Source organism: Megascapheus bottae, chromosome 34 (assembly GCF_031878675.1).
Source record: "Megascapheus bottae isolate mThoBot1 chromosome 34, mThoBot2.hap1, whole genome shotgun sequence".
In the NCBI taxonomy this organism is placed as follows: domain Eukaryota; kingdom Metazoa; phylum Chordata; class Mammalia; order Rodentia; family Geomyidae; genus Megascapheus; species Megascapheus bottae.
Genome location: NC_143542.1, coordinates 4,562,776 through 4,589,945, shown reverse-complemented (window position 1 = coordinate 4,589,945; position 27,170 = coordinate 4,562,776). Strand labels below are relative to the sequence as shown.

General features: G+C 55.6%; 1 protein-coding gene across 1 annotated transcript; it reads right to left on the bottom strand.

The window, feature by feature from the left end:
• Positions 1–1,822: 1,822 nt before the first annotated feature.
• On the bottom strand, positions 1,823–26,040 carry Muc12 (mucin 12, cell surface associated). Its single transcript, XM_090324081.1, has 11 exons — positions 7,851–26,040; positions 7,268–7,366; positions 6,590–6,717; positions 6,215–6,273; positions 5,077–5,228; positions 4,368–4,439; positions 4,117–4,279; positions 3,418–3,579; positions 2,815–2,891; positions 2,246–2,328; positions 1,823–2,143 (listed from the first exon to the last, which is right to left on the bottom strand). Exons 1-11 carry the CDS (start codon positions 26,038–26,040, stop codon positions 2,102–2,104), a joined length of 19,227 nt encoding a protein of 6,408 aa, XP_090180207.1. The 3' UTR covers positions 1,823–2,101.
• Positions 26,041–27,170: the final 1,130 nt, after the last annotated feature.

Here is a 27,170-nt window from a genome sequence, read left to right as displayed (position 1 = left end):
GAGCGAAAGAGCCAAGCAAGAGAGGGAGGCCTCGAGTTTCAAGCCCCAGTACTACCAGACACAAACAGCAAAAAGAAAAAAGAAAAAAAACGGGGGGGGGGTTATGCTGGTGGCTCATTCATGGAACCCTAGCTATTCAGAAGGCTGAGATCTGAAGATCCTGGTTCAAAGCCAGCCAGGAAAGAAAAGGTTGTGAGACTTTTACCACCAAGGAACCACCAAGAATCCAGAAATGGAGCTGTGACTCAAGTGGTAGGGCACCAGCTTTGAGCATTAAAGCAAGGGACAGTGCCCGGGCGCTGAGTTCAAGTCCCAGAACCATCACACACACACACACACAAATGGTCCAGGGACAAGGTGAGGGCTGTGTCATGTCAAAATGAAAGAACATGATAAAACAGAACTAGAAGTGGGGGTCACTGAGTGCTAGGTACTGGGACAGGAGATGGCGGCTGGAGGGGAGCCTTCACTAGGGAAAGGCAACCTCAGCTGTGGGCTAGGGACCGTGTCTGGGGTGTGGAAGGGGGACTGGTTGGTGGGACTCTCCCACAAACCAGATCTGCCACCCTCACAAGCTAGGAAGAAGTCTGGAGGCAGAGGGGACAGTAAGGCTGGGCTCTGGTGGCAGGCACATTTCCCTCCCCTCTGCTGACCCCTGGGGATGGGAGAGGCCCCCTGGAGAGCACAGCCACTTACCTCTCTCAGTAGCGGTACACTGAGGCAGGAGCTGGGGCACCAGAACCAACAGGCAGAACGCTGTCAATACCAGTCTGGGCATTGAGGGATTGAAGCCAACACCCATCCTTCACAGGCACTCACAAAGTTAAGTATCAGCCAGGGAACCCCAGAAATACTCAGGCCCCAGGGACCTTTGGTCTCCAAGATACCATGGTTCTGGGGGCCAATCTGAACCTAAGGCCAATCAGGGAGCTTCTCTTGTGATTAGGGGGTGTAGACCAAAGGGCGGTGGGAGGGGCTTCTCTCCCTGGCCAGGCCTGTAGACAGTTAGGGCCTGTGCAGGACCCTGAGGCAAACGGGAAGGAGCCCCAGCAGAGAGGCAGCCTGAGCAAGAGATGGTGAGGTCTGGTGGTTTTCTGTGTCAGCTCTGGGGCTTGAACTCAGGGCCTAGATGCTGTCCTTTAGCTCTTTTACTCAAGACAGGCATTCTACCACTTTAGCCACAGCTCCACTTCTAGTTTTTATTGGTTTTGGTTTGTTTGCTTGCTTTTGCTGGTTAATTGGAGCTAACGGGTCTCAGGACTTTCCTGTCTGGGCGGGTTTCAAACAGTGATCCTCAGATCTCAGCCTCCTGAGTAGCTAGGATGACAGATGCAAGCCACTGGCATCCTGGCTGTGCAGCTTCTGGGAAAGAGGTCCCCTTTCTCAAGCCCATCTCTGCTCCATGACCCCCCCCCCCCACTGCCAACACACACAGGGCACAGCTCATGGGCACACCTGGGCCAGTGGCCAGCTTTGAGGGGACAGGGTTTGTAGATGGGAAAGGGAATCCAAGCTCTCCCGTCCTGCAGTGGCCCTGTCTACCTCCCCGGTCAGCTGAGCCAGGGACTCAGTCCCCTGGCCTGCTGGGGGCTCCCGTGGACCTGACCTTGAGCTTGCCTGCTGCAGTACCTCAGGCTGAGGGCTGACCCCACACGCTGGTCCTGGCCAAGGGCACAGGTCCAGGCACAGGGGTGCCTTCCTCTCCCCCAAGCCCCACCCCTGTACTCCCTGGACCGTCCCTCCCCCTCCAGCTCACCTCCCCAAACCCCTGCAGGAGGTGGGGGGGGGGGGGGGAAGAACTTCTGATATCGCCTTGCTGTTAAAGAATTGCTTTTTATTGGTAGGAACATTCCAGAAGTGGGGCATCTCAAGTCACCCACCATCACCCAGAGCCAACCAAGACAATGGGTGCCATCTGTCCCTGCCTGGAGGGGCCAGGCGGGGCTGGAGTGGGGCCTCGCACCCCTTCTTCAGCAGGAGCCTTCCAGCCAGGCATGTCACTGCCCAGTGAGACTGTAGGGCCTCCATGCCTGGCACACAGATTCTGTGGGCACCTGGCACTCTGGGTCTGAGTCTTGATGCAGGACGGAAGCCCTGCGCTTCAGGGTTGGGCTCTCACCACTGTGGGCCTTTGAATGTGGAGCTGCGGTGAGGGGAGAGAGAGAGACAGGTGAGGTTGAGAGGCAGCACGGGGGGCGGGGGGGGGGGTAGCCCCAGAGGTGGGGGCAGGCCGTAGCTGAGTCACCTCTCTGCTGGAGTCCACGTTTTCCAGAGAAGGCTGGAAGTGTCTGTACCCAGTCTCCAGGCCGAATCTGTCTTCGTTCTGGCCTGTAAACAGAGGCGTAAGGGGATGGAGGAGCGGGAGCTTCTAGATTATTCTTCTAGCATTCAGTTCTGAGTGGTTCTGAGTATGTAGATGGGCGGGGGTGGGGGGGTTTCCCTGTGTGACCTCAAAGCAGAGCAGCTTTCCATCTCAGGACCAGGGGCAAAAGTCACCACCTGGGGAGCTGGGCCCCAGTCTTGGGTGTAGCACCCACTGGGCCTGGGCAGATGTTTACCTGAGTCACAGGCTCCCCCACCCTGCCCAGCCCAGAGGCAACTGTAACCATAGCAGATGAACCCAGAGTCTTCCCTCTCATTTCTGCGTCCTGCAGACCCTGCCTCCCTCCTAGACCGCCAGGCCTGGGGTTCCTCTGCTGTCCCCCACCCACCATGAGGCCACAGGATCGCCCCTTTGTGCCCCACCAGGCACCCCCCCTTCCCCCAACACACGCACTCTTGCTGTCTTGGTACTAAAGGTCTGTCCCTCCGTACCTTCGCACACGTCTGTGTTCTGAAACCAGCCGGGGTCTTTCTCACTCTGCCATTCTGGAGACACATCGTACCTTTGTCTGTAAACAGAAATGTCTTGAGTGGTCCAGGTGGGTGAGGCAGGAGGGGCCTCAGTGGGTCCTGACCCACCCCCTCCAGCTCTGCCCTCCAGGGTGGGGGTGGGGGGAGCGCAGGGAATGAGGAGCAAAGTCCCCAGGGCTCCCCATCCGGGAAGGTGTCAGGAACCAGTGCCACACCCCCTTCCCCTTCACAAGGGAGTCAGTGGGGTTGCCGGCTCACTTCCAGGCCTGGCCCTCCGCCAGCTTTTATCTCCTCCCTAGAGATGCCGCCCGATGGCGGCTCTCCACTTCCACGTCTAAAGCCCGCCCTGCAGATAATCTCACTGAGTACATTCTGGGCCTCCTAGGTTTCTATTTCTCAGCCACAGGGAAGTAGGGCTGCCACTCTTAGCCACACCTGGAATGGCGGAGGGTTTGTTGATGACTCTTCGGTTGCTGGACTAGCGAGCCCCTGTGGCAATGGCCCGCAAGCTCGCCCTCCTCACCTCCGGCTCCCCCACCCCCAGCTGTCGGCTGAGGGCCTCACCTGTGGAGCTTCCTTTGCGATCGGCCGAGGAAGAGGGCCAGGACGACCACTGCCAGCAGAAGCACCACCGCCACGGCGCCCACCAGCCCGTACACCAGGGTCTTGCTTGTGCTTCGCTCGCAGGAGTCCCCCCAGTACCAGTGTGTGTCCGTGTTGGGGCACCTGAGGACACAAGGCGGGGTTCAGCTAGGTAGCTCTGATGTCACCCACGTCCAAATCACGGGGTCAGGGGAGGGGGAGGGCAGAGAGAGGGAGCAGCCGTGGGGAATGAGCAGGAAAGCTCCCAGTCCTGAGGTTTGCCTAGCCAATCGCCAAACTGCTGGCAGCCAGAGGTGCCTGTTTATCACCTCTTCCATTTCGTACTTTAATTTATGATCTTGGAACTCAAGTGTCTAGGCCACAATCAAAAACAAAAGCAGTAACATTACGGTGGCTTGAGGGGGTGGAGAGATAAGAGTGTGAAACCGATGGCCCGGGCTTTTCTCGGGAAAGGCTTGGCTAGGCTACAGAATGTCCCCATGGCTAATGAATGCCTCCATGTCACTCGTGTGGCACGGAAAGTCCTGGGAGGCACAGAGAGAGGGAGGAGGAGGTGGAGGGAGGAGGAGGAGGAGGAGGGAGGAGGAGGAGGAGCTCTCTGAGCTCTGCCCCCTGGGGGATGGGGGTTCCCTCCTTAGCAGAGGGCGACACCACACTCACAGGCAGCGGGGACCACTGCGATGCAGCTGGCACTGGCCCGTGTTACAGCTGAGCCGTGATGTTGCCCCTGGGGTACACTGAGTCACGCATGTCAGCCTTCCATCTAACTCATCCACATAGAAGAGGTGGGCGTAGTCCTTGGCAGCTCTCTGGGTACATTGTTCTGGAGAAAGGGGATAAAGGACAGACAGCACGTATCAGCCTGGCCCAAGCCCATCCTCCCTCTCCACCCCGGCCTGTCCCCAACTCACCCCCGGGGTCAAAGCTTAGCTTGAAATCTTCATCCACCCTGGTGACACTTCCATTGTAACACAGCAGGACGTCTGCCAGGGAGGGATGGGAGGTTAGAAACAAAACATGGCTCATACGTGGCTCATACCTGTAACCTCCCCTCTGCCGGACACTGAGACCTGAGGGCCGTGATTCAAAGCCAGCTCACACTGGTGTTTGGTTTGTTTGTTTTTAATTTTTTAATGTCTTTCTCAGTCATGGGGCTTAAACGCAGGGCCCAGGCACCATCCCTGAGCCCTTCAGCTCAACGTTACAACTCTACCACTTCAGTCCCCCAGCCCGGCTTAGCCCAGAAGCTTATCTCTAATTAAACACCCAAGACCTGAAAGGGGAGCAGTGATTCAAGTGGCAAAGCACCAGCCTTGTAGTACAGCACCCAGGCACTGAGTTCAAGCCCCAGGGCTGCACAAAACCAAAACCAAACAAAACTCAGACAAGTTGTTTCCTTTCCCTCCCTTCTCCATACAATGAGCCACCTAAAGCCCTGGACCCCGGGGCTCCAGTGGGCACGTCGGAAGGGGAGGATAATCTCCCTGAGGACTGAGAGGGGCTGGTGGGGGCGGGATGGGGACAGCCCAGATTCTGGATTCCCATGTGAGGCCTGGAATGTTCCAGGAGAAGGAAGGCACAGGGAAGGGGCGGTGCCCACTGGTAACGAGAGTTTCCTACCTTGGCACTTGGCAATGTCATCTGGAACTCTGTTGGTCTCGTTCATGATCCTGTACCTCACCTCCTCCCGGAGGTACCGGAACACCTGCGTGTAATTTCGTGTGTAGTTGGCCTGCAGGAGGACTCTGCTTTCCACCACAATGCTGCCATTTCTGCAAGCAGGAGACATTGTGCCCTTTACCCGGGTCTGTATCTCTCTCTCCTCCCTTCCTCTCTCCTTCCCCTCCCTCCCTCTGTGTCTCTCTGTCTCTCTGTCTCTGCCTGTCTGTCTCTCTGTCTCTCTGTCTCTCTCTCTCTGTCTCTCTCTCTCTCTCTCTGTCACACACACACACACACACACACACACACACACACACACACACACACACACAGAGGAAGGGCCCTGTAATCCCAGCAAGGAGGGGGCTGAGGTAGGCTGATCAAGAGCTCAAGGCCAGCCTGGCCTACAGAGCATGGATGAAGGAGGAAGAGAAAGAAGGGAAGAAGTAGAGGAGGAGAAAGAAAAGGCTGAAGAAGGAATAAGGAAGAGGAGAATAAGAAAAGAAGAAGATAAATAAGAAAGAAGAAGACAGAAGAAGAAGAGAAGATGGGGAGGAGAAAGATGGGAAAGAAAAAGATGAAGAAGTAGAGAATACGGGAAAAGGAAGATGAAGAAGAAAGAAAAGAGGAAGAGGAAGAAAAGAAAGGAGGAAGAAGGGGAATGAGAGAAGAGGAGGAAAAAGAAGAGGAAGAAGAGAACAAGAAAGGAGGAAGGCAAAGGAAAAGAGAAATCAGAAGAAAAGGAGGAGGAGGAGGAAGGAAGAGGAGAAGGAAGAAGGACAATGGAAGGGGAAGGAGGGAGAAAAAGAAGGCAGGGAAGGAACGAGGAAGAGGAGAGGAAGAGGAGGAGAAAAGGAAGGAGGGGAGGAAGAGGTCAAAGAGGGGAAAGAGGAGGAGAAAAGGAGGGAAGGGATAAATGGGAGGAGGAAGGGGAGGAAGAAGAGAGGGAGGAGGAGGGGGAGGAAGAGGAGGACCAGATGCCCGGATGGAGGAGTGACAGCTGCGTTGGGGTCTGGGGCCCTGGGGGCTTCCCCAGCATCTGGGACTGCCCTGGCTCAGCCCCCAGAGTGTCGGGGCGGGGGCTCCCTGGCGTACTCACATAAGTCTGTTAATGGACAACCCGTTGTACTGGAACAGGTCCCCGTAAATTCTATTCATCTAGATAAAACAGAATCAAACACAACCCAGCTGTGGTTACTCAAGGCCAAGAGAGGCCCCTCCCCACTCAGGACAGCCCCCTCCCCACATCAGGACGGCCCCCTCCCCACTCAGGACAGACCCTCCCCACATCAGGACAGCCCCCTCCCCACGTCAGGACAGCCCCCTCCCCACTCAGGACAGCCCCCCTCAGAAAGGGCAGGGACCAGAAGTTTCCTGTGGCAGGATGGGGTGGGGTAGGGCTGCAGAGCGGGACTCGGGCTGAGGGGGCCGCGCCCCTGCACGCCCTCCCACTTGCTGGGGAGCCCCGGCTTACTCGGTCAATGAACTGCTGGGTGAAGTTCTTGTAGGCCTCGGAGGAGGAGTTCTTCAGGTCCTCCGTGAAGTTTCTATGGATTACCTTCACCACCGTGGTCACGTTAGCCGTGATCACCCCCGGGATCTCTGCGGGGACAGCGGACATGACACAGCAGCCCCAGAACGTCGGCCAGCCCTGCCTCTTGCTCTCGTGGAGGTGATATGGGGCAGTTTGGCCTAGTGGTTAAAGTGCTTGCCTAGCATGCATGAAGACCCGAGTTCGATTCCTCGGTACCACAGACACAGAAAAAGCTGGAAGTGGTGCTGTGTCTCAGGTGGTAGAGCTCTAGCCTTGAGAAAGTCCAAGGACAGTGCTCAGGTCCTGAGTTCAAGCCCCTTTACGGTTAAAGGGGAAAAAAAGGAATCTCTGGAACCTCCGTTTCTATCTCAATACCCTGCAGAGAGGGTGGGCGTGGTCAGGGGGGCAAGCCAGACAGAACTGGATGGAAGGCCTCTGCCTGGCCTTGAGGATGGAGGTTCTGCCTCTTCCGAGGCAGGTCCTGCCCGGGATGCACCCTGGCCAGAAACCCCATGGCTTCCGGGACGGATAGGAAGGGCTTACATTTCCAACGTCCTGCTCTAAGCACAGAGGGGCAGGGGCACAGGGCTGCAGGGCCCGAACCAGGCCATTCATTACCTACGGGAAAGGAGATCAGGAGAGATTCGCAGTCCTGACCAGTGAAGCCCTGCTCACACACACACTGTGTGCCATTCCAGTTTCCATTCAGGCATTGCCCTGTGGAGGGAGAGACACAAGACAGGTCAAAAGACAGAGCCCTCTCATCATGAAGGTGCAGAACTTTACGAAAAGTATTTGACCCCCACAACGCCATACATCCAAGAGCCATCGGATCCCAGCCCAGCCCCAGGAACGAGAGCAACAGAACGGGAGAAAAGTGGCAAGTAGACACAGAAGACACACGAGGGAAATCAGGTACTGTGGACACACAGTAACCCTAGCTGAGACCCGAGGATTGCAGCTGGAAGCCAGAGCAGCCAGGGAAGTCCCTGAGACGCCAATGAACCAGCAATGAACCAGAGCCATGCTCCGGCCTTGGATAAAAAAGCTAAGTGGGGGCTCCAGACCCTGAGTGTGGACCCAGCACAGGCGGACACACACACACACACACACACACACACACACACACACACACACACACACACACACACCTGCCAACAAGAACTCAGAGAATGACCCAGTGGACATACATACAACTTACTTGGTGAATAAAAGATTGTCGTCCTCGATGTGGTGGGCTTGGTAGAGATGCCCGGATGAAGGGCAGAATTGCTGCTGAACTGGGAGCTTGGGTACTGAGTAGAAGAAAGTGACGAGAAGTCAGGAGAAGCACTAGATGTCATGAAAGACGAAGACTCAGACACTGGTGAGGACGAGGCAGAACTGGAGACCACAGGAGGGGGAGTGGTGTGGAGACTGGCAGGTGGCTCTGTCTGCGGTGACACGGTCACCTGTGTGGATCCAGTGACGTCTGGGGCGGTTGTGGCTGTTCCAGGCAGGATTGTGCTTTCCTGGATGTCCGATGGCATGGAGAGAGGTGGGGATCCAGCTGTCCCTGACCAGGCTGTGGGCTCATCAGGCAGAGGTGTGGCTGCAGACACCTCTGCTGACATTGTCGAGCGGGCTGATTCTGGGCTACTCCAGGAAGTTGTCTGTCCTTCAGTCAACGGAGAGGTTCGGAGTGAGCCAGAAGGCGTGGTTGTGCGGGGTTCAGGTGAGGGCCCAGACGACGTGGAAACATTATCAGATTCAGCGGTAGGTTGGGAAGTCTCAAGGGCTGCTGTTTTGGGTGGGGACGTGGGGCTGCTGGGGGAGGCAGTGGACCCTACAGGCGGGACGGTGGATTGCTGGGAGCCTGCGGGGCCTGAGGAAACGGAGGACGAGGAAATGCTCGGGAAGAATGTGGGTCCTTCTACCCCCACGGTGCTTGTGAATGTGTCTGGGGGAAGGGGTCTATGTGGAGAAGTAGGGCTGTCTGGTGGAGATGTTGGTCCCACAGGCAGGACTGTGCTTCCAGAGTCGGCTGTGAACCCCCTGGTGGAGCCTGAGCTTGGGCTATGTGGGGTCACTGTGGATTCTTTACCCACAATGGTGGTCGGGACACTTCCAGTGCCCAAGGACACCTGTATGGGGCTTGGGCTGCTCCATGATGGTGATTCTCCAGTCAGCATGGTAGATCTGGGGGTGTCAGTGGGAAGAGTTGTGTCTGCAGGTCCAGAGCTGGTAGATGTGGGTTCTGTTTCTCCCACCAAGACAGTGGATGGGGAGCTGTCAGGTGGCCCTGGTGTGTGATCTGCTCCTGGGCTTCCTGGGTTGGTGGAGGGGCCCTCAGTCAGGACAGTGGTTTTGTAGATTTCTGTTGTCACATGGCTGGTTGCTGAGCCAACTTCGATTGGTGTTGTTGTGGATCCTTCAACCACAGTCGAGGTTGTGAAACTCTCTGGTTGTGCTGTAGTATGGGCGGAGTCTGAGCTGTCCTGGGAAGTGGTGGATTCTTCACTCCCCGGAGAGGTCTGGAAAGAACCAGAGGACTTGGTTGTTCCTGGCACAGCTGAGCTCTCAGTCAGGGCTGAGGGTGTTTCAGTCAGGACTGTACTTTGGGAACTCTCATATGATCCTGTGGTGTGTTCTGGACTTGGTCTGTCTGGAAAGGGTGTAGAGGCCTCTGTGAGGACTGTGGTTTGCTGGAGGCCTGATGGCACTGAGGTGGGAGATGAACCAGGAGAACTTGACCAGGCTGTGGATCCTTCAGCTGCCATGGTGGTTGTGGAGATGTCTGAAGACGTGGTCGTGTGGGCTGAGTCTGGACTGCTCACAGGACTTGTGGGTTCTTCAGTAGAGAGAGAGGGTTGAGGGCTGTCAGATGGGACTGCCGTGTGTTCTGGTCCCGGCTCACTGGGGAGGGCTGAGGTGGTCTCAGTTGGGACAGTGTGTGGAGAGCTACCAGGAGACAAACTGGTGGCAGCTGAAGCAGGGCTGTCTGGTGGAGATGTTGGTCCCTGAGGCAGGACTGTGCTTCCAGAGTCTGTTGTAGACCCACTGGTGGAGCCTGAGCTTGGATTCTGTGAGGACACTGTAGACCCCTCACCCACAATGGTGGTCGGGGCACTTCCTGTGCCCACTGATACCTGAATTAGGCTTGGGCTGCTTGGGGATGGGGATTCTCCAGTCAGCATGGTGGATGTGGAGGTGTCAGTGGGAGGAGTTGTATCTGCAGGTCCAGAGCTGGTAGATGTGGGTTCTGTTTCTCCCACCAAGGCAGTGGATGGGGAGCTGTCAGGTGGCCCTGGTGTGTGATCTGCTCCTGAGCTGCCTGGGGTGGTGGTGGGGCCCTCAGTCAGGACAGTGGTTTTGTAGATTTCTGTTGTCACATGGCTGGTTGCTGAGCCAACTTCCATTGGTGTTGTTGTGGATCCTTCAACCACAGTCGAGGTTGTGAAACTCTCTGGGTGTGCTGTGGTATGGGCGGAGTCTGAGCTGTCCTGGGAAGTGGTGGATTCTTCACTCCCCGGAGAGGTCTGGAAAGAACCAGAGGACTTGGTTGTTCCGGGCACAGCTGAGCTCTCAGTCAGGGCTGAGGGTGTTTCAGTCAGGACTGTACTTTGGGAACTCTCATATGATCCTGTGGTGTGTTCTGGACTTGGTCTGTCTGGAAAGGGTGTAGAGGCCTCTGTGAGGACCGTGGTTTGCTGGAGGCCTGATGGCACTGAGGTGGGAGATGAACCAGGAGAACTTGACCAGGCTGTGGATCCTTCAGCTGCCATGGTGGTTGTGGAGATGTCTGAAGACGTGGTCGTGTGGGCTGAGTCTGGACTGCTCACAGGACTTGTGGGTTCTTCAGGAGAGACAGAGGGTTGAGGGCTGTCAGATGGGACTGCCGTGAGTTCTGGTCCCGGCCCACTGGGGAGGGCTGAGGTGGGCTCAGTTAGGACAGTGTGTGGAGAGCTACCAGGAGACAAACTGGTGGCAGCTGAAGCAGGGCTGTCTGGTGGAGATGTTGGTCCCTCCGGTAGGACTGTGCTTCCAGATTCTTCTGTGGACCCACTGGTGGAGCCTGAGCTTGGATTCTGTGTGGTCACTGTAGACCCCTCACCCACAGTGGTGGTCGGAGCACTTCCTGTTCCCACTGATACCTGAATTAGGCTTGGGCTGCTTGGGGATGGGGATTCTCCAGTCAGCATGGTGGATCTGGAGGTGTCAGTGGGAAGAGTTGTGTCTGCAGGTCCAGAGCTGGTAGTTGTGGGTTCTGTTTCTTCCACCAAGACAGTGGATGGGGAGCTGTCAGGTGGCCCTGGTGTGTGATCTGCTCCTGGGCTGCCTGGGGAGGTGGTGGGCCCCTCAGTCAGGACAGTGGTTCCATGGATGTCTGAGGTTCCTGATGTGCTTTCTGAGCCAGCTGTGCTTGGTGTCATTGTGGATTCTGCAACCACCATTGTTGTGGTGGAAATCTCTGATGACATGGTTGTATGGGCGGAGTCTGAGCTGCTCAGGGAAGTGGTGGATTCTTCCATGTGTACTGTGCTTGGGTGAATGTTTGATGGTCCAGAAGTGATTAAAGAGGCAGGACTGCTGAACCTCGTACTGTGTCCAGAGGGTTGAGGGCTGTCAGATGGGACTGCCGTGTGTTCTGGTCCCGGCCCACTGGGGAGGGCTGAGGTGGGTTCAGTTGGGACAGTGTGTGGAGAGCTGCCAGGAGAAAAACTGGTGGCAGCTGAAGCAGGGCTGTCTGGTGGAGATGTTGGTCCCTCAGGCAGGACTGTGCTTCCAGAGTTTGTTGTAGACCCACTGGTGGAGCCTGAGCTTGGGCTGTGTGTGGTTACTGTAGACCCTTGAATGACAATGGTGGTCTGAGTACTTTCTGTACCCACTGATACCTGTATTGGGCTTGGGCTGCTTGGGGATGGGGATTCTCCAGTCAGCATGGTGGATGTGGAGGTGTCAGTGGGAGGAGTTGTATCTGCAGGTCCAGAGCTGGTAGATGTGGGTTCTGTTTCTCCCACCAAGGCAGTGGATGGGGAGCTGTCAGGTGGCCCTGGTGTGTGATCTGCTCCTGGGCTTCCTGGGGTGGTGGAGGGGCCCTCAGTCAGGACAGTGGTTTTGTAGATTTCTGTTGTCACATGGCTGGTTGCTGAGCCAACTTCGATTGGTGTTGTTGTGGATCCTTCAACCACAGTCGAGGTTGTGAAACTCTCTGGATGTGCTGTTGTATGGTCTGAGTCTGAGCTGTCCTGGGAAGTGGTGGATTCTTCACTCCCCATAGAGGTCTGGAAAGAACCAGAGGACTTGGTTGTTCCTGGCACAGCTGAGCTCTCAGTCAAGGCTGAGGGTGTTTCAGTCAGGACTGTACTTTGGGAACTCTCAGATGGTCCTGTGGTGTGATCTTCTCCTCCTGGGCTCCCTGGGGAGGTGGTGGGCCCCTCAGTCAGGACAGTGGTTCCATGGATGTCTGAGGTTCTTGATGTGCTTTCTGAACCAGCTGTGCTTGGTATCATTGTGGATTCTTCACCCCCCATTGTGGTGGTGGAAACGTATGATGACATGGTTGTATGGTCTGAGTCTGAGCTGTCCTGGGAAGTGGTGGATTCTTCACTCCCCGGAGAGGTCTGGAAAGTACCAGAGGACTTGGTTGCTCCTGGCACAGCTGAGCTCTCAGTCAAGGCTGAGGGTGTTTCAGTCAGGACTGTACTTTGGGAACTCTCATATGATCCTGTGGTGTGTTCTGGACTTGGTCTGTCTGGAGAGGTTGTAGAGGTCTCTGTGAGGACTGTGGTTTGCTGGAGGCCTGATGGCACTGAGGTGGGAGATGAACCAGGAGAACTTGACCAGGCTGTGGATCCTTCAGCTGCCATGGTGGTTGTGGAGATGTCTGAAGACGTGGTCGTGTGGGCTGAGTCTGGACTGCTCACAGGACTTGTGGGTTCTTCAGGAGAGAGAGAGGGTTGAGGGCTGTCAGATGGGACTGCCGTGTGTTCTGGTCCTGGCCCACTGGGGAGGGCTGAGGTGGGTTCAGTTGGGAAAGTGTGTGGAGAGCTACCAGGAGACAAACTGGTGGCAGCTGAAGCAGGGCTGTCTGGTGGAGATGTTGGTCCCTCAGGCAGGACTGTGCTTCCAGGGTCTGTTGTGGACCCACTGGTGGAGCCTGAGCTTGGATTCTGTGTGGTCACTGTAGACCCCTCACCCACAATGGTGGTCGGGGCACTTCCTGTGCCCATGGATACCTGCATTGGGTTTGGGCTGCTTGGGGATGGGGATTCTCCAGTCAGCATGGTAGGTCTGGAGGTGTCAGTGGGAGGAGTTGTATCTGCAGGTCCAGAGCTGGTAGAAATGGGTGATGTTTCTCCCACCAAGACAGTGGATGGGGAGCTGTCAGGTGGCCCTGGTGTGTGATCTCCTCCTGGGCTTCCTGGGGAGGTGGTGGGGCCCTCAGTCAGGACAGTGGTTTTGTAGATTTCTGTTGTCACATGGCTGGTTGCTGAGCCAACTTCAATTGGTGTTGTTTTGGATCCTTCATCCACAGTGGAGGTTGTGAAACTCTCTGGGTGTGCTGTAGTATGGGCTGAGTCTGAGCTGTCCTGGGAAGTGGTGGATTCTTCACTCCCTGGAGAGGTCTGGAAAGAATCAGAGGACTTGGTTGTTCCTGGCACAGCTGAGCTCTCAGTCAGGGCTGAGGGTGTTTCAGTCAGGACTGTACTTTGGGAACTCTCAGATGGCACTGTGGTGTGATCTGGACTTGGTCTGTCTGGAGAGGTTGTAGAGGCCTCTGTGAGGACTGTGGTTTGCTGGAGGCCTGATGGCACTGAGGTGGGAGATGAACCAGGAGATCTTGACCAGGCTGTGGATCCTTCAGCTGCCATGGTGGTTGTGGAGATGTCTGAAGACGTGGTCGTGTGGGCTGAGTCTGGACTGCTCACAGGACTTGTGGGTTCTTCAGTAGAGAGAGAGGGTTGAGGGCTGTCAGATGGGACTGCCGTGTGTTCTGGTCCCGGCCCACTGGGGAGGTATGAGGTTGGCTCAGTTAGGACAGTGTGTGGAGAGCTACCAGGAGACAAACTGGTGGCAGCTGAAGCAGGGCTGTCTGGTGGAGATGTTGGTCCCTCAGGCAGGACTGTGCTTCCAGAGTTTGTTGTAGACTCACTGGTGGAGCCTGAGCTTGGGCTGTGTGTGGTCACTGTAGACCCCTCACCCACAATGGTGGTCAGGGGACTTCCAGTGCCCACTGATACCTGAATTAGGCTTGGGCTGCTTGGGGATGGGGATTCTCCAGTCAGCATGGTGGATCTGGGGGTGTCAGTGGGAAGAGTTGTGTCTGCAGTTCCAGAGCTGGTAGATGTGGGTGATGTTTCTCCCACCAAGACAGTGGATGGGGAGCTGTCAGGTGGTCCTGTTGTGTGACCTGCTCCTGGACTCCCTGGGGTGGTGGTGGGGCCCTCAGTCAGGACAGTGGTTCCATGAGTGTCTGAGGTTCCTGATGTGCTTTCTGAGCCAGCTGTGCTTGGTCTCATTGTGGATTCTGCAACCACCATTGTGGTGGTGGAAATCTCTGATGACATGGTTGTATGGGCGGAGTCTGAGCTGCTCAGGGAAGTGGTGGATTCTTCCTTCTGTACTGTGCTTGGGTGAATGTTTGATGATCCAGAAGTGATTAAAGAGGCAGGACTGCTGAACCTCGTACTGTGTCCTTCCACACTCAGTGTGGTCCTGGGAATGTCTGACGACATTGTTTGGTCTGCTGATCCAGGGCTGCTTGACCCTGTTCTGGGTCCACTGGTGAAGGGAGAGGTTGGGAACCTGTCAGAAGTGGTCCTTGTGCTGGATTCAGCAGGGTTGCTTGAGTGGGTGCTTTCTGATGTCAGTGATGTCTCTTCTGGGCCTGGGCTGCTCGGGAAGGGGGTGGGTTCGTCAGTCAGGACCGTGGTTTCCTCCTTGGCCCATGGCTCTGAAGTAGGGGATGATCCAGGGATTCCTGATGATGTTGTGGGTTTCTCAACAAGCAGAGTGGTTGGGAAGCTCTCTGGTGAGATTGTAGTCTGAGCTGATCCTGTGTTGCTTGGAGAAGTTGCAGATTCTTCAGGAGTCAAGGGAGAGGTTTGTAAACTATTTGTGCTTGGGGCCTCAGGCAGAGCTGAGCTTCCCAAATCGGCTGTGGACCCAGTTGTATAGCCAGACCTTGTGCTGTATGGAGTCCATGAGGACCGTTCACTCACAAAGGAGGTCTGGAGAGTGCCCGTGGCCACTGATACCTGTATGGAGCTTGGGCTGCTTGGGGATGGGGATTCTCCGGGCAACATGGTGGATCTGGAGGTGTCAGTGGGAAGAGTTGTGTCTGCAGTTCCAGAGCTGGTAGATGTGGGTGATGTTTCTCCCACCAAGACAGTGGATGGGGAGCTGTCAGGTGGTCCTGTTGTGTGACCTGCTCCTGGGCTTCCTGGGGTGGTGGTGGGGCCCTCAGTCAGGACAGTGGTTTCATAGATTTCTGTTGTCACATGGCTCGTTGCTGAGCCAACTTCGATTGGTGTTGTTTTGGATCCTTCAACCACAGTCGAGGTTGTGAAACTCTCTAGGTGTGCTGTGGTATGGGCTGAGTCTGAGCTGTCCTGAGAAGTGGTGGATTCTTCACTCCCCGGAGAGGTCTGGAAAGAACCAGAGGACTTGGTTGTTCCTGGCACAGCTGAGCTCTCAGTCAAGGCTGAGGGTGTTTCAGTCAGGACTGTACTTTGGGAACTCTCAGATGGTCCTGTGGTGTGATCTTCTCCTCCTGGGCTCCCTGGGGAGGTGGTGGGCCCCTCAGTCAGGACAGTGGTTCCATGGATGTCTGATGCTCCTGCTGTGCTTTCTGAACCAGCTGTGCTTGGTATCATTGTGGATTCTTCACCCCCCATTGTGGTGGTTGAAACGTATGATGATATGGTTGTATGGGAGGAGTCTGAGCTGTCCTGGGAAGTGGTGGATTCTTCACTCCCTGGAGAGGTCTGGAAAGAACCAGAGGACTTGGTTGTTCCTGGCACAGCTGAGCTCTCAGTCAAGGCTGAGGGTGTTTCAGTCAGGACTGTACTTTGGGAACTCTCAGATGGCACTGTGGTGTGTTCTGGACTTGGTCTGTCTGGAGAGGTTGTAGAGGCCTCTGTGAGGACTGTGGTTTGCTGGAGGCCTGATGGCACTGAGGTGGGAGATGAACCAGGAGAACTTGACCAGGCTGTGGATCCTTCAGCTGCCATGGTGGTGGTGGAGATGTCTGAAGACGTGGTCGTGTGGGCTGAGTCTGGACTGCTCACAGGACTTGTGGGTTCTTCAGGAGAGACAGAGGGTTGAGGGCTGTCAGATGGGACTGCCGTGTGTTCTGGTCCCGGCCCACTGGGGAGGGCTGAGGTGGGCTCAGTTAGGACAGTGTGTGGAGAGCTACCAGGAGACAAACTGGTGGCAGCTGAAGCAGGGCTGTCTGGTGGAGATGTTGGTCCCTCAGGCAGGACTGTGCTTCCAGAGTCTGTTGTAGACTCACTGGTAGAGTCTGAGCTTGGGCTGTGTGTGGTCACTGTAGACCCCTCATCCACAATGGTGGTCAGGGGACTTCCAGTGCCCACTGATACCTGAATTAGGCTTGGGCTGCTTGGGGATGGGGATTCTCCAGTCAGCATGGTGGATCTGGGGGTGTCAGTGCGAGGAGTTGTATCTGCAGGTCCAGAGCTGGTAGAAATGGGTGATGTTTCTCCCACCAAGACAGTGGATGGGGAGCTGTCAGGTGGCCCTGGTGTGTGATCTGCTCCTGGGCTGCCTGGGGTGGTGGAGGGGCCCTCAGTCAGGACAGTGGTTTCATAGATTTCTGTTGTCACATGGCTCGTTGCTGAGCCAACTTCGATTGGTGTTGTTTTGGATCCTTCAACCACAGTCGAGGTTGTGAAACTCTCTAGGTGTGCTGTGGTATGGGCTGAGTCTGAGCTGTCCTGGGAAGTGGTGGATTCTTCACTCCCTGGAGAGGTCTGGAAAGAACCAGAGGACTTGGTTGCTCCTGGCACAGCTGAGCTCTCAGTCAAGGCTGAGGTTGTTTCAGTCAGGACTGTACTTTGGGAACTCTCAGATGGCACTGTGGTGTGTTCTGGACTTGGTCTGTCTGGAGAGGTTGTAGAGGCCTCTGTGAGGACTGTGGTTTGCTGGAGGCCTGATGGCACTGAGGTGGGAGATGAACCAGGAGAACTTGACCAGGCTGTGGATCCTTCAGCTGCCATGGTGGTTGTGGAGATGTCTGAAGACGTGGTCGTGTGGGCTGAGTCTGGACTGCTCACAGGACTTGTGGGTTCTTCAGGAGAGACAGAGGGTTGAGGGCTGTCAGATGGGACTGCCGTGAGTTCTGGTCCCGGCCCACTGGGGAGGTATGAGGTGGGCTCAGTTAGGACAGTGTGTGGAGAGCTACCAGGAGACAAACTGGTGGCAGCTGAAGCTGGGCTGTCTGGTCGAGATGTTGGTCCCACAGGCAGGACTGTGCTTCCAGATTCTTCTGTGGACTCACTGATGGAGCCTGAGCTTGGATTCTGTGTGGTCACTGTAGACCCCTCACCCACAATGGTGGTCGGGGCAATTCCTGTGCCCATGGACACCTGTATTGGGTTTGGACTGCTTGGGGATGGTGATTCTCCAGTCAGCCTGGTAGGTCTGGAGTTGTCAGTGGGAGGAGTTGTGTCTGCAGGTCCAGAGGTGGTAGATATGGGTGATGTTTCTCCCACCATGACAGTGGATGGGGAGCTGTCAGGTGGCCCTGGTGTGTGATCTGCTCCTGGGCTTCCTGGGGTGGTGGTGGGGCCCTCAGTCAGGACAGTGGTTTTGTAGATTTCTGTTGTCACATGGCTGGTTGCTGAGCCAACTGAGATTGTTGTTGTTGTGGAGCCTTCATCCACAGTCGAGGTTGTGAAACTCCCTGGTTGTGCTGTAGTATGGGCTGAGTCTGAGCTGTCCTGAGAAGTGGTGGATTCTTCACTCCCGGGAGAGGTCTGGAAAGAATCAGAGGACTTGGTTGTTCCTGGCACAGCTGAGCTCTCAGTCAAGGCTGAGGGTGTTTCAGTCAGGACTGTACTTTGGGAACTCTCAGATGGTCCTGTGGTGTGATCTTCTCCTCCTGGACTCCCTGGGGAGGTGGTGGGCCCCTCAGTCAGGACAGTGGTTCCATGAGTGTCTGAGGTTCCTGATGTGCTTTCTGAACCAGCTGTGCTTGGTCTCATTGTGGATTCTGCAACCACCATTGTTGTGGTGGAAATCTCTGATGACATGGTTGTATGGGCGGAGTCTGAGCTGTCCTGGGAAGTGGTGGATTCTTCCATCTGTACTGTGCTTGGGTGAATGTTTGATGGTCCAGAAGTGATTAAAGAGGCAGGACTGCTGAACCTAGTACTGTGTCCTTCCACACTCAGTGTGGTCCTGGGAATGTCTGTCGACGTTGTTTGGTCTGCTGATCCAGGGCTGCTTGATCCTGTTCTGGGTCCACTGGTGAAGGGAGAGGTTGGGAACCTGTCAGAAGTGGTCCTTGTGCTGGATTCAGCGGGGTTGCTTGAGTGGGTGCTTTCTGATGTCAGTGATGTCTCTTCTGGGCCTGGGCTGCTCGGGAAGGGGGTGCGTTCGTCAGTCAGGACCGTGGTTTCCTCTTTGGCCCATGGCTCTGAAGTAGGGGATGATCCAGGGATTCCTGATGATGTTGTGGGTTTCTCAACAAGCAGAGTGGTTGGGAAGCTGTCTGGTGAGATTGTAGTCTGAGCTGATCCTGTGTTGCTTGGAGAAGTTGCAGATTCTTCAGGAGTCAAGGGAGAGGTTTGTAAACTATTTGTGCTTGGGGCCTCAGGCAGAGCTGAGCTTCCCAAATCGGCTGTGGACCCAGTTGTATAGCCAGACCTTGTGCTGTATGGAGTCCATAAGGACCGTTCACTCACAAAGGAGGTCTGGAGAGTGCCCGTGGCCACTGATACCTGTATGGGGCTTGGGCTGCTTGGGGATGGGGATTCTCCGGGCAACATGGTGGATCTGGAGGTGTCAGTGGGAAGAGTTGTGTCTGCAGGTCCAAAGCTGGTAGATGTGGGTGATGTTTCTCCCACCAAGACAGTGGATGGGGAGCTGTCAGGTGGCCCTGGTGTGTGATCTGCTCTTGGGCTGCCTGGGGTGGTGGAGGGGCCCTCAGTCAGGACAGTGGTTTCGTAGATTTCTGTTGTCACATGGCTCGTTGCTGAGCCAACTTCGATTGGTGTTGTTTTGGATCCTTCAACCACAGTCGAGGTTGTGAAACTCTCTGGGTGTGCTGTGGTATGGGCTGAGTCTGAGCTGTCCTGGGAAGTGGTGGATTCTTCACTCCCTGGAGAGGTCTGGAAAGAACCAGAGGACTTGGTTGTTCCTGGCACAGCTGAGCTCTCAGTCAAGGCTGAGGGTGTTTCAGTCAGGACTGTACTTTGGGAACTCTCATATGGTCCTGTGGTGTGATCTTCTCCTCCTGGGCTCCCTGGGGAGGTGGTGGGCCCCTCAGTCAGGACAGTGGTTCCATGGATGTCTGATGTTCCTGCTGTGCTTTCTGAACCAGCTGTGCTTGGTATCATTGTGGATTCTTCACCCCCCATTGTGGTGGTGGAAACGTATAATGACATGGTTGTATGGGAGGAGTTTGAGCTGTCCTGGGAAGTGGTGGATTCTTCACTCACTGGAGAGGTCTGGAAAGAATCAGAGGACTTGGTTGTTCCTGGCACAGCTGAGCTCTCAGTCAAGGCTGAGGGTGTTTCAGTCAGGACTGTACTTTGGGAACTCTCAGATGGTCCTGTGGTGTGATCTGCTCCTCCTGGGCTCCCTGGGGAGGTGGTGGGCCCCTCAGTCAGGACAGTGGTTCCATGGATGTCTGAGGTTCCTGCTGTGCTTTCTGAACCAGCTGTGCTTGGTATCATTGTGGATTCTTCACCCCCTATTGTGGTGGTGGAAACGTATGATGACATGGTTGTATGGTCTGAGTCTGAGCTGTCCTGGGAAGTGGTGGATTCTTCACTCCCCGGAGAGGTCTGGAAAGAACCAGAGGACTTGGTTGCTCCTGGCACAGCTGAGCTCTCAGTCAGGGCTGAGGGTGTTTCAGTCAGGACTGTACTTTGGGAACTCTCAGATGGCACTGTGGTGTGTTCTGGACTTGGTCTGTCTGGAAAGGTTGTAGAGGCCTCTGTGAGGACTGTGGTTTGCTGGAGGCCTGATGGCACTGAGGTGGGAGATGAACCAGGAGAACTTGACCAGGCTGTGGATCCTTCAGCTGCCATGGTGGTAGTGGAGATGTCTGAAGACGTGGTCGTGTGGGCTGAGTCTGGACTGCTCACAGGACTTGTGGGTTCTTCAGGAGAGACAGAGGGTTGAGGGCTGTCAGATGGGACTGCCGTGAGTTCTGGTCCCGGCCCACTGGGGAGGGCTGAGGTAGGTTCAGTTAGGACAGTGTGTGGAGAGCTGCCAGGAGACAAACTGGTGGCAGCTGAAGCAGGGCTGTCTGGTGGAGATGTTGGTCCCTCAGGCAGGACTGTGCTTCCAGAGTTTGTTGTAGACCCACTGGTGGAGCCTGAGCTTGGGCTGTGTGTGGTCACTGTAGACCCCTCACCCACAATGGTGGTCAGAGGACTTCCAGTGCCCACTGATACCTGAATTAGGCTTGGGCTGCTTGGGGATGGGGATTCTCCAGTCAGCATGGTGGATTTGGAGATGTCAGTGGGAGGAGTTGTGTCTGCAGGTCCAGAGCTGGTAGATGTGGGTTCTGTTTCTCCCACCAAGACAGTGGATGGGGAGCTGTCAGGTGGCCCTGTTGTGTGATCTGCTCCTGGGCTGCCTGGGTTGGTGGTGGGGCCCTCAGTCAGGACAGTGGTTTCGTAGATTTCTGTTGTCACATGGCTAGTTGCAGAGCCAACTTCGATTGGTGTTGTTGTGGATCCTTCAACCACAGTCGAGGTTGTGAAACTCTCTGGGTGTGCTGTAGTATGGGCGGAGTCTGAGCTGTCCTGGGAAGTGGTGGATTCTTCACTCCCCGGAGAGGTCTGGAAAGAACCAGAGGACTTGGTTGTTCCTGGCACAGCTGAGCTTTCAGTCAAGGCTGAGGGTGTTTCAGTCAGGACTGTACTTTGGGAACTCTCATATGGTCCTGTGGTGTGATCTTCTCCTCCTGGGCTCCCTGGGGAGGTGGTGGGCCCCTCAGTCAGGACAGTGGTTCCATGGATGTCTGAGGTTCTTGATGTGCTTTCTGAACCAGCTGTGCTTGGTATCATTGTGGATTCTTCACCCCCCATTGTGGTGGTGGAAACGTATGATGACATGGTTGTATGGGCAGAGTCTGAGCTGTCCTGGGAAGTGGTGGATTCTTCACTCCCCAGAGACGTCTGGAAAGAACCAGAGGACTTGGTTGTTCCTGGCACAGCTGAGCTCTCAGTCAAGGCTGAGGGTGTTTCAGTCAGGACTGTACTTTGGGAACTCTCAGATGGCACTGTGGTGTGATCTGGACTTGGTCTGTCTGGAGAGGTTGTAGAGGCCTCTGTGAGGACCGTGGTTTGCTGGAGGCCTGATGGCACTGAGGTGGGAGATGAACCAGGAGAACTTGACCAGGCTGTGGATCCTTCAGCTGCCATGGTGGTTGTGGAAATGTCTGAAGACGTGGTCGTGTGGGCTGAGTCTGGACTGCTCACAGGACTTGTGGGTTCTTCAGTAGAGAGAGAGGGTTGAGGGCTGTCAGAAGGGACTGCCGTGAGTTCTGGTCCTGGCCCACTGGGGAGGGCTGAGGTGGGCTCAGTTAGGACAGTGTGTGGAGAGCTACCAGGAGACAAACTGGTGGCAGCTGAAGCAGGGCTGTCTGGTGGAGATGTTGGTCCCTCAGGCAGGACTGTGCTTCCAGAGTTTGTTGTAGACCCACTGGTGGAGCCTGAGCTTGGGCTGTGTGTGGTTACTGTAGACCCTTGAATGACAATGGTGGTCTGAGTACTTTCTGTACCCACTGATACCTGTATTGGGCTTGGGCTGCTTGGGGATTGGGATTCTCCAGTCAGCATGGTGGAACTGGAGATGTCAGTCAGAAGAGTTGTGTCTGCAGGTCCAGAGCTGGTAGATGTGGGTTCTGTCTCTCCCACCAAGACAGTGGATGGGGAGCTGTCAGGTGGCCCTGGTGTGTGATCTCCTCCTGGGCTTCCTGGGGTGGTGGAGGGGCCCTCAGTCAGGACAGTGGTTTTGTAGATTTCTGTTGTCACATGGCTGGTTGCTGAGCCAACTTCAATTGTTGTTGTTGTGGATCCTTCAACCACAGTCGAGGTTGTGAAACTCTCTGGGTGTGCTGTGGTATGGGCTGAGTCTGCGCTCTCCTGGGAAGAGGTGGATTCTTCACTCCCCGGAGAGGTCTGGAAAGAACCAGAGGACTTGGTTGTTCCTGGCACAGCTGAGCTCTCAGTCAAGGCTGAGGGTGTTTCAGTCAGGACTGTACTTTGGGAACTCTCAGAGGGCACTGTGGTGTGATCTTCTCCTCCTGGGCTCCCTGGGGAGGTGGTGGGCCCCTCAGTCAGGACAGTGGTTCCATGGATGTCTGATGTTCCTGCTGTGCTTTCTGAACCAGCTGTGCTTGGTATCATTGTGGATTCTTCACCCACCATTGTGGTGGTGGAAACGTATGATGACATGGTTGTATGGTCTGAGTCTGAGCTGTCCTGGGAAGTGGTGGATTCTTCACTCCCTGGAGAGGTCTGGAAAGTACCAGAGGACTTGGTTGCTCCTGGCACAGCTGAGCTCTCAGTCAAGGCTGAGGGTGTTTCAGTCAGGACTGTACTTTGGGAACTCTCAGATGGCACTGTGGTGTGATCTGGACTTGGTCTGTCTGGAAAGGTTGTAGAGGCCTCTGTGAGGACTGTGGTTTGCTGGAGGCCTGATGGCACTGAGGTGGGAGATGAACCAGGAGAACTTGACCAGGCTGTGGATCCTTCAGCTGCCATGGTGGTTGTGGAGATGTCTGAAGACGTGGTCGTGTGGGCTGAGTCTGGACTGCTCACAGGACTTGTGGGTTCTTCAGGAGAGAGAGAGGGTTGAGGGCTGTCAGATGGGACTGCCGTGTGTTCTGGTGCTGGCCCACTGGGGAGGGCTGAGGTGGGTTCAGTTGGGACAGTGTGTGGAGAGCTACCAGGAGACAAACTGGTGGCAGCTGAAGCAGGGCTGTCTGGTGGAGATGTTGATCCCTCTGCTAGGACTGTGTTTCCAGATTCTTCTGTGGAACCACTGGTGGAGCCTGAGCTTGGATTCTGTGTGGTCACTGTAGACCCCTCACCCACAATGGTGGTCGGGGCACTTCCTGTGCCCATGGATACCTGCATTGGGTTTGGGCTGCTTGGGGATGGGGATTCTCCAGTCAGCATGGTAGGTCTGGAGGTGTCAGTGGGAGGAGTTGTATCTGCAGGTCCAGAGGTGGTAGATGTGGGTGATGTTTCTCCCACCATGACAGTGGATGGGGAGCTGTCAGGTGGCCCTGGTGTGTGATCTGCTCCTGGGCTGCCTGGAGTGGTGGTGGGGCCCTCAGTCAGGACAGTGGTTTTGTAGATTTCTGTTGTCACATGGCCGGTTGCTGAGCCAACTGAGATTGTTGTTGTTGTGGATCCTTCAACCACAGTGGAGGTTGTGAAACTCCCTGGGTGTGCTGTAGTATGGGCTGAATCTGAGCTGTCCTGGGAAGTGGTGGATTCTTCACTCCCCGGAGAGGTCTGGAAAGAACCAGAGGACTTGGTTGTTCCTGGCACAGCTGAGCTCTCAGTCAAGGCTGATGGTGTTTCAGTCACGACTGTACTTTGGGAACTCTCAGATGGCACTGTGGTGTGATCTGGACTTGGTTTGTCTGGAAAGGTTGTAGAGGCCTCTGTGAGGACTGTGGTTTGCTGGAGGCCTGATGGCACTGAGGTGGGAGATGAACCAGGAGATCTTGACCAGGCTGTGGATCCTTCAGCTGCCATGGTGGTTGTGGAGATGTCTGAAGACGTGGTCGTGTGGGCTGAGTCTGGACTGCTCACAGGACTTGTGGGTTCTTCAGGAGAGAGAGAGGGTTGAGGGCTGTCAGATGGGACTGCCGTGTGTTCTGGTGCTGGCCCACTGGGGAGGGCTGAGGTGGGTTCAGTTGGGACAGTGTGTGGAGAGCTACCAGGAGACAAACTGGTGGCAGCTGAAGCAGGGCTGTCTGGTGGAGATGTTGATCCCTCTGCTAGGACTGTGTTTCCAGATTCTTCTGTGGAACCACTGGTGGAGCCTGAGCTTGGATTCTGTGTGGTCACTGTAGACCCCTCATCCACAGTGGTGGTCGGGGCACTTCCTGTGCCCACTGATACCTGAATTAGGCTTGGGCTGCTTGGGGATGGGGATTCTCCAGTCAGCATGGTGGATCTGGAGGTGTCAGTGGGAAGAGTTGTGTCTGCAGGTCCAGAGCTGGTAGAAATGGGTGATGTTTCTCCCACCAAGACAGTGGATGGGGAGCTGTCAGGTGGCCCTGGTGTGTGATCTCCTCCTGGGCTTCCTGGGGAGGTGGTGGGGCCGTCAGTCAGGACAGTGGTTTTGTAGATTTCTGTTGTCACATGGCTAGTTGCTGAGCCAACTTCAATTGGTGTTGTTTTGGATCCTTCATCCACAGTGGAGGTTGTGAAACTCTCTGGGTGTGCTGTAGTATGGGCTGAGTCTGAGCTGTCCTGGGAAGTGGTGGATTCTTCACTCCCCGGAGAGGTCTGGAAAGAACCAGAGGACTTGGTTGCTCCTGGCACAGCTGAGCTCTCAGTCAAGGCTGAGGGTGTTTCAGTCAGGACTGTACTTTGGGAACTCTCAGATGGCACTGTGGTGTGATCTGGACTTGGTCTGTCTGGAGAGGTTGTAGAGGCCTCTGTGAGGACTGTGGTTTGCTGGAGGCCTGATGGCACTGAGGTGGGAGATGAACCAGGAGATCTTGACCAGGCTGTGGATCCTTCAGCTGCCATGGTGGTTGTGGAGATGTCTGAAGACGTGGTCGTGTGGGCTGAGTCTGGACTGCTCACAGGACTTGTGGGTTCTTCAGGAGAGAGAGAGGGTTGGGGGCTGTCAGATGGGACTGCCGTGAGTTCTGGTCCCGGCTCACTGGGGAGGGCTGAGGTGGGTTCAGTTAGGACAGTGTGTGGAGAGCTACCAGGAGAAAAACTGGTGGCAGCTGAAGCAGGGCTGTCTGGTGGAGATGTTGGTCCCTCAGGCAGGACTGTGCTTCCAGAGTTTGTTGTAGACTCACTGGTGGAGCCTGAGCTTGGGCTGTGTGTGGTCACTGTAGACCCCTCACCCACAATGGTGTTCAGGGGACTTCCAGTGCCCACTGATACCTGAATTAGGCTTGGGCTGCTTGGGGATGGGGATTCTCCAGTCAGCATGGTGGATCTGGGGGTGTCAGTGGGAAGAGTTGTGTCTGCAGTTCCAGAGCTGGTAGATGTGGGTGATGTTTCTCCCACCAAGACAGTGGATGGGGAGCTGTCAGGTGGCCCTGGTGTGTGACCTGCTCCTGGACTGCCTGGGGAGGTGGTGGGCCCCTCAGTCAGGACAGTGGTTCCATCGATGTCTGAGGTTCCTGATGTGCTTTCTGAGCCAGCTGTGCTTGGTCTCATTGTGGATTCTGCAACCACCCTTGTGGTGGTGGAAATCTCTGATGACATGGTTGTATGGGCGGAGTCTGAGCTGCTCAGGGAAGTGGTGGATTCTTCCTTCTGTACTGTGCTTGGGTGAATGTTTGATGATCCAGAAGTGATTAAAGAGGCAGGACTGCTGAACCTCGTACTGTGTCCTTCCACACTCAGTGTGGTCCTGGGAATGCCTGTCGACATTGTTTGGTCTGCTGATCCAGGGCTGCTTGACCCTGTTCTGGGTCCACTGGTGAAGGGAGAGGTTGGGAACCTGTCAGAAGTGGTCGTTGTGCTGGATTCAGCAGGGTTGCTTGAGTGGGTGCTTTCTGATGTCAGTGATGTCTCTTCTGGGCCTGGGCTGCTCGGGAAGGGGGTGGGTTCGTCAGTCAGGACCGTGGTTTCCTCTTTGACCCATGGCTCTGAAGTAGGGGATGATCCAGAGATTCCTGATGATGTTGTGGGTTCCTCAACAAGCAGAGTGGTTGGGAAGCTGTCTGGTGAGATTGTAGTCTGAGCTGATCCTGTGTTGCTTGGAGAAGTTGCAGATTCTTCAGGAGTCAAGGGAGAGGTTTGTAAACTATTTGTGCTTGGGGCCTCAGGCAGAGCTGAGCTTCCCAAATCGGCTGTGGACCCAGTTGTATAGCCAGACCTTGTGCTGTATGGAGTCCATGAGGACCGTTCACTCACAAAGGAGGTCTGGAGAGTGCCCGTGGCCACTGATACCTGTATGGGGCTTGGGCTGCTTGGGGATGGGGATTCTCCGGGCAACATGGTGGATCTGGAGGTGTCAGTGGGAAGAGTTGTGTCTGCAGGTTCAGAGCTGGTAGATGTGGGTGATGTTTCTCCCACCAAGACAGTGGATGGGGAGCTGTCAGGTGGCCCTGGTGTGTGATCTCCTCCTGGGCTTCCTGGGGTGGTGGAGGGGCCCTCAGTGAGGACAGTGGTTTCGTAGATTTCTGTTGTCACATGGCTGGTTGCTGAGCCAACTTCGATTGGTGTTATTGTGGATCCTTCAACCACAGTGGAGGTTGTGAAACTCTCTGGGTGTGCTGTAGTATGGGCAGAGTCTGAGCTGTCCTGGGAAGTGGTGGATTCTTTACTCCCCGGAGAGGTCTGGAAAGAACCAGAGGACTTGGTTGTTCCTGGCACAGCTGAGCTCTCAGTCAAGGCTGAGGGTGTTTCAGTCAGGACTGTACTTTGGGAACTCTCAGATGGCACTGTGGTGTGTTCTGGACTTGGTCTGTCTGGAAAGGTTGTAGAGGCCTCTGTGAGGACTGTGGTTTGCTGGAGGCCTGATGGCACTGAGGTGGGAGATGAACCAGGAGAACTTGACCAGGCTGTGGATCCTTCAGCTGCCGTGGTGGTTGTGGAGATGTCTGAAGACGTGGTCGTGTGGGCTGAGTCTGGACTGCTCACAGGACTTGTGGGTTCTTCAGGAGAGACAGAGGGTTGAGGGCTGTCAGATGGGACTGCCGTGTGTTCTGGTCCTGGCCCACTGGGGAGGGCTGAGGTGGGCTCATTTGGGGCAGTGTGTGGAGAGCTACCAGGAGACAAACTGGTGGCAGCTGAAGCAGGGCTGTCTGGTGGAGATGTTGGTCCCTCAGGCAGGACTGTACTTCCAGAGTCTGCTGTGGACTGCCTGGTAGAGCCTGAGCTGGGGTTCTGTGGGGTCACTGTGGAGCCCTCACCCACAATGGTGGTCGGGGCACTTCCTGTGCCCACTGATACCTGTATTGGGGTTGGGCTGCTTGGGGATGGGGATTCTCCAGTCAGCATGGGGGATCTGGAGGTGTCAGTGGGAGGAGTTGTGTCTGCAAGTCCAGAGCTGGTAGATGTGGGTGATGTTTCTCCCACCAAGACAGTGGATGGGGAGCTGTCAGGTGGCCGTGGTGTGTGACCTG

Excerpts from the sequence above, each read along its gene's own strand:
- Muc12 (XM_090324081.1), bottom strand. The coding sequence starts at position 26,040 with ATGTTGCCCGGAGAATCCCCATCCCCAAGCAGCCCAAGCCCCATACAG. Across the intron at positions 7,367-7,850 it reads GACAATCTTTTATTCACCAA|GGCAATGCCTGAATGGAAAC; the intron begins GTAAGTTGTATG and ends CTCCCTCCACAG. Across the intron at positions 2,892-3,417 it reads TCGCAAAGGAAGCTCCACAG|ACAAAGGTACGATGTGTCTC; the intron begins GTGAGGCCCTCA and ends TTCTGTTTACAG.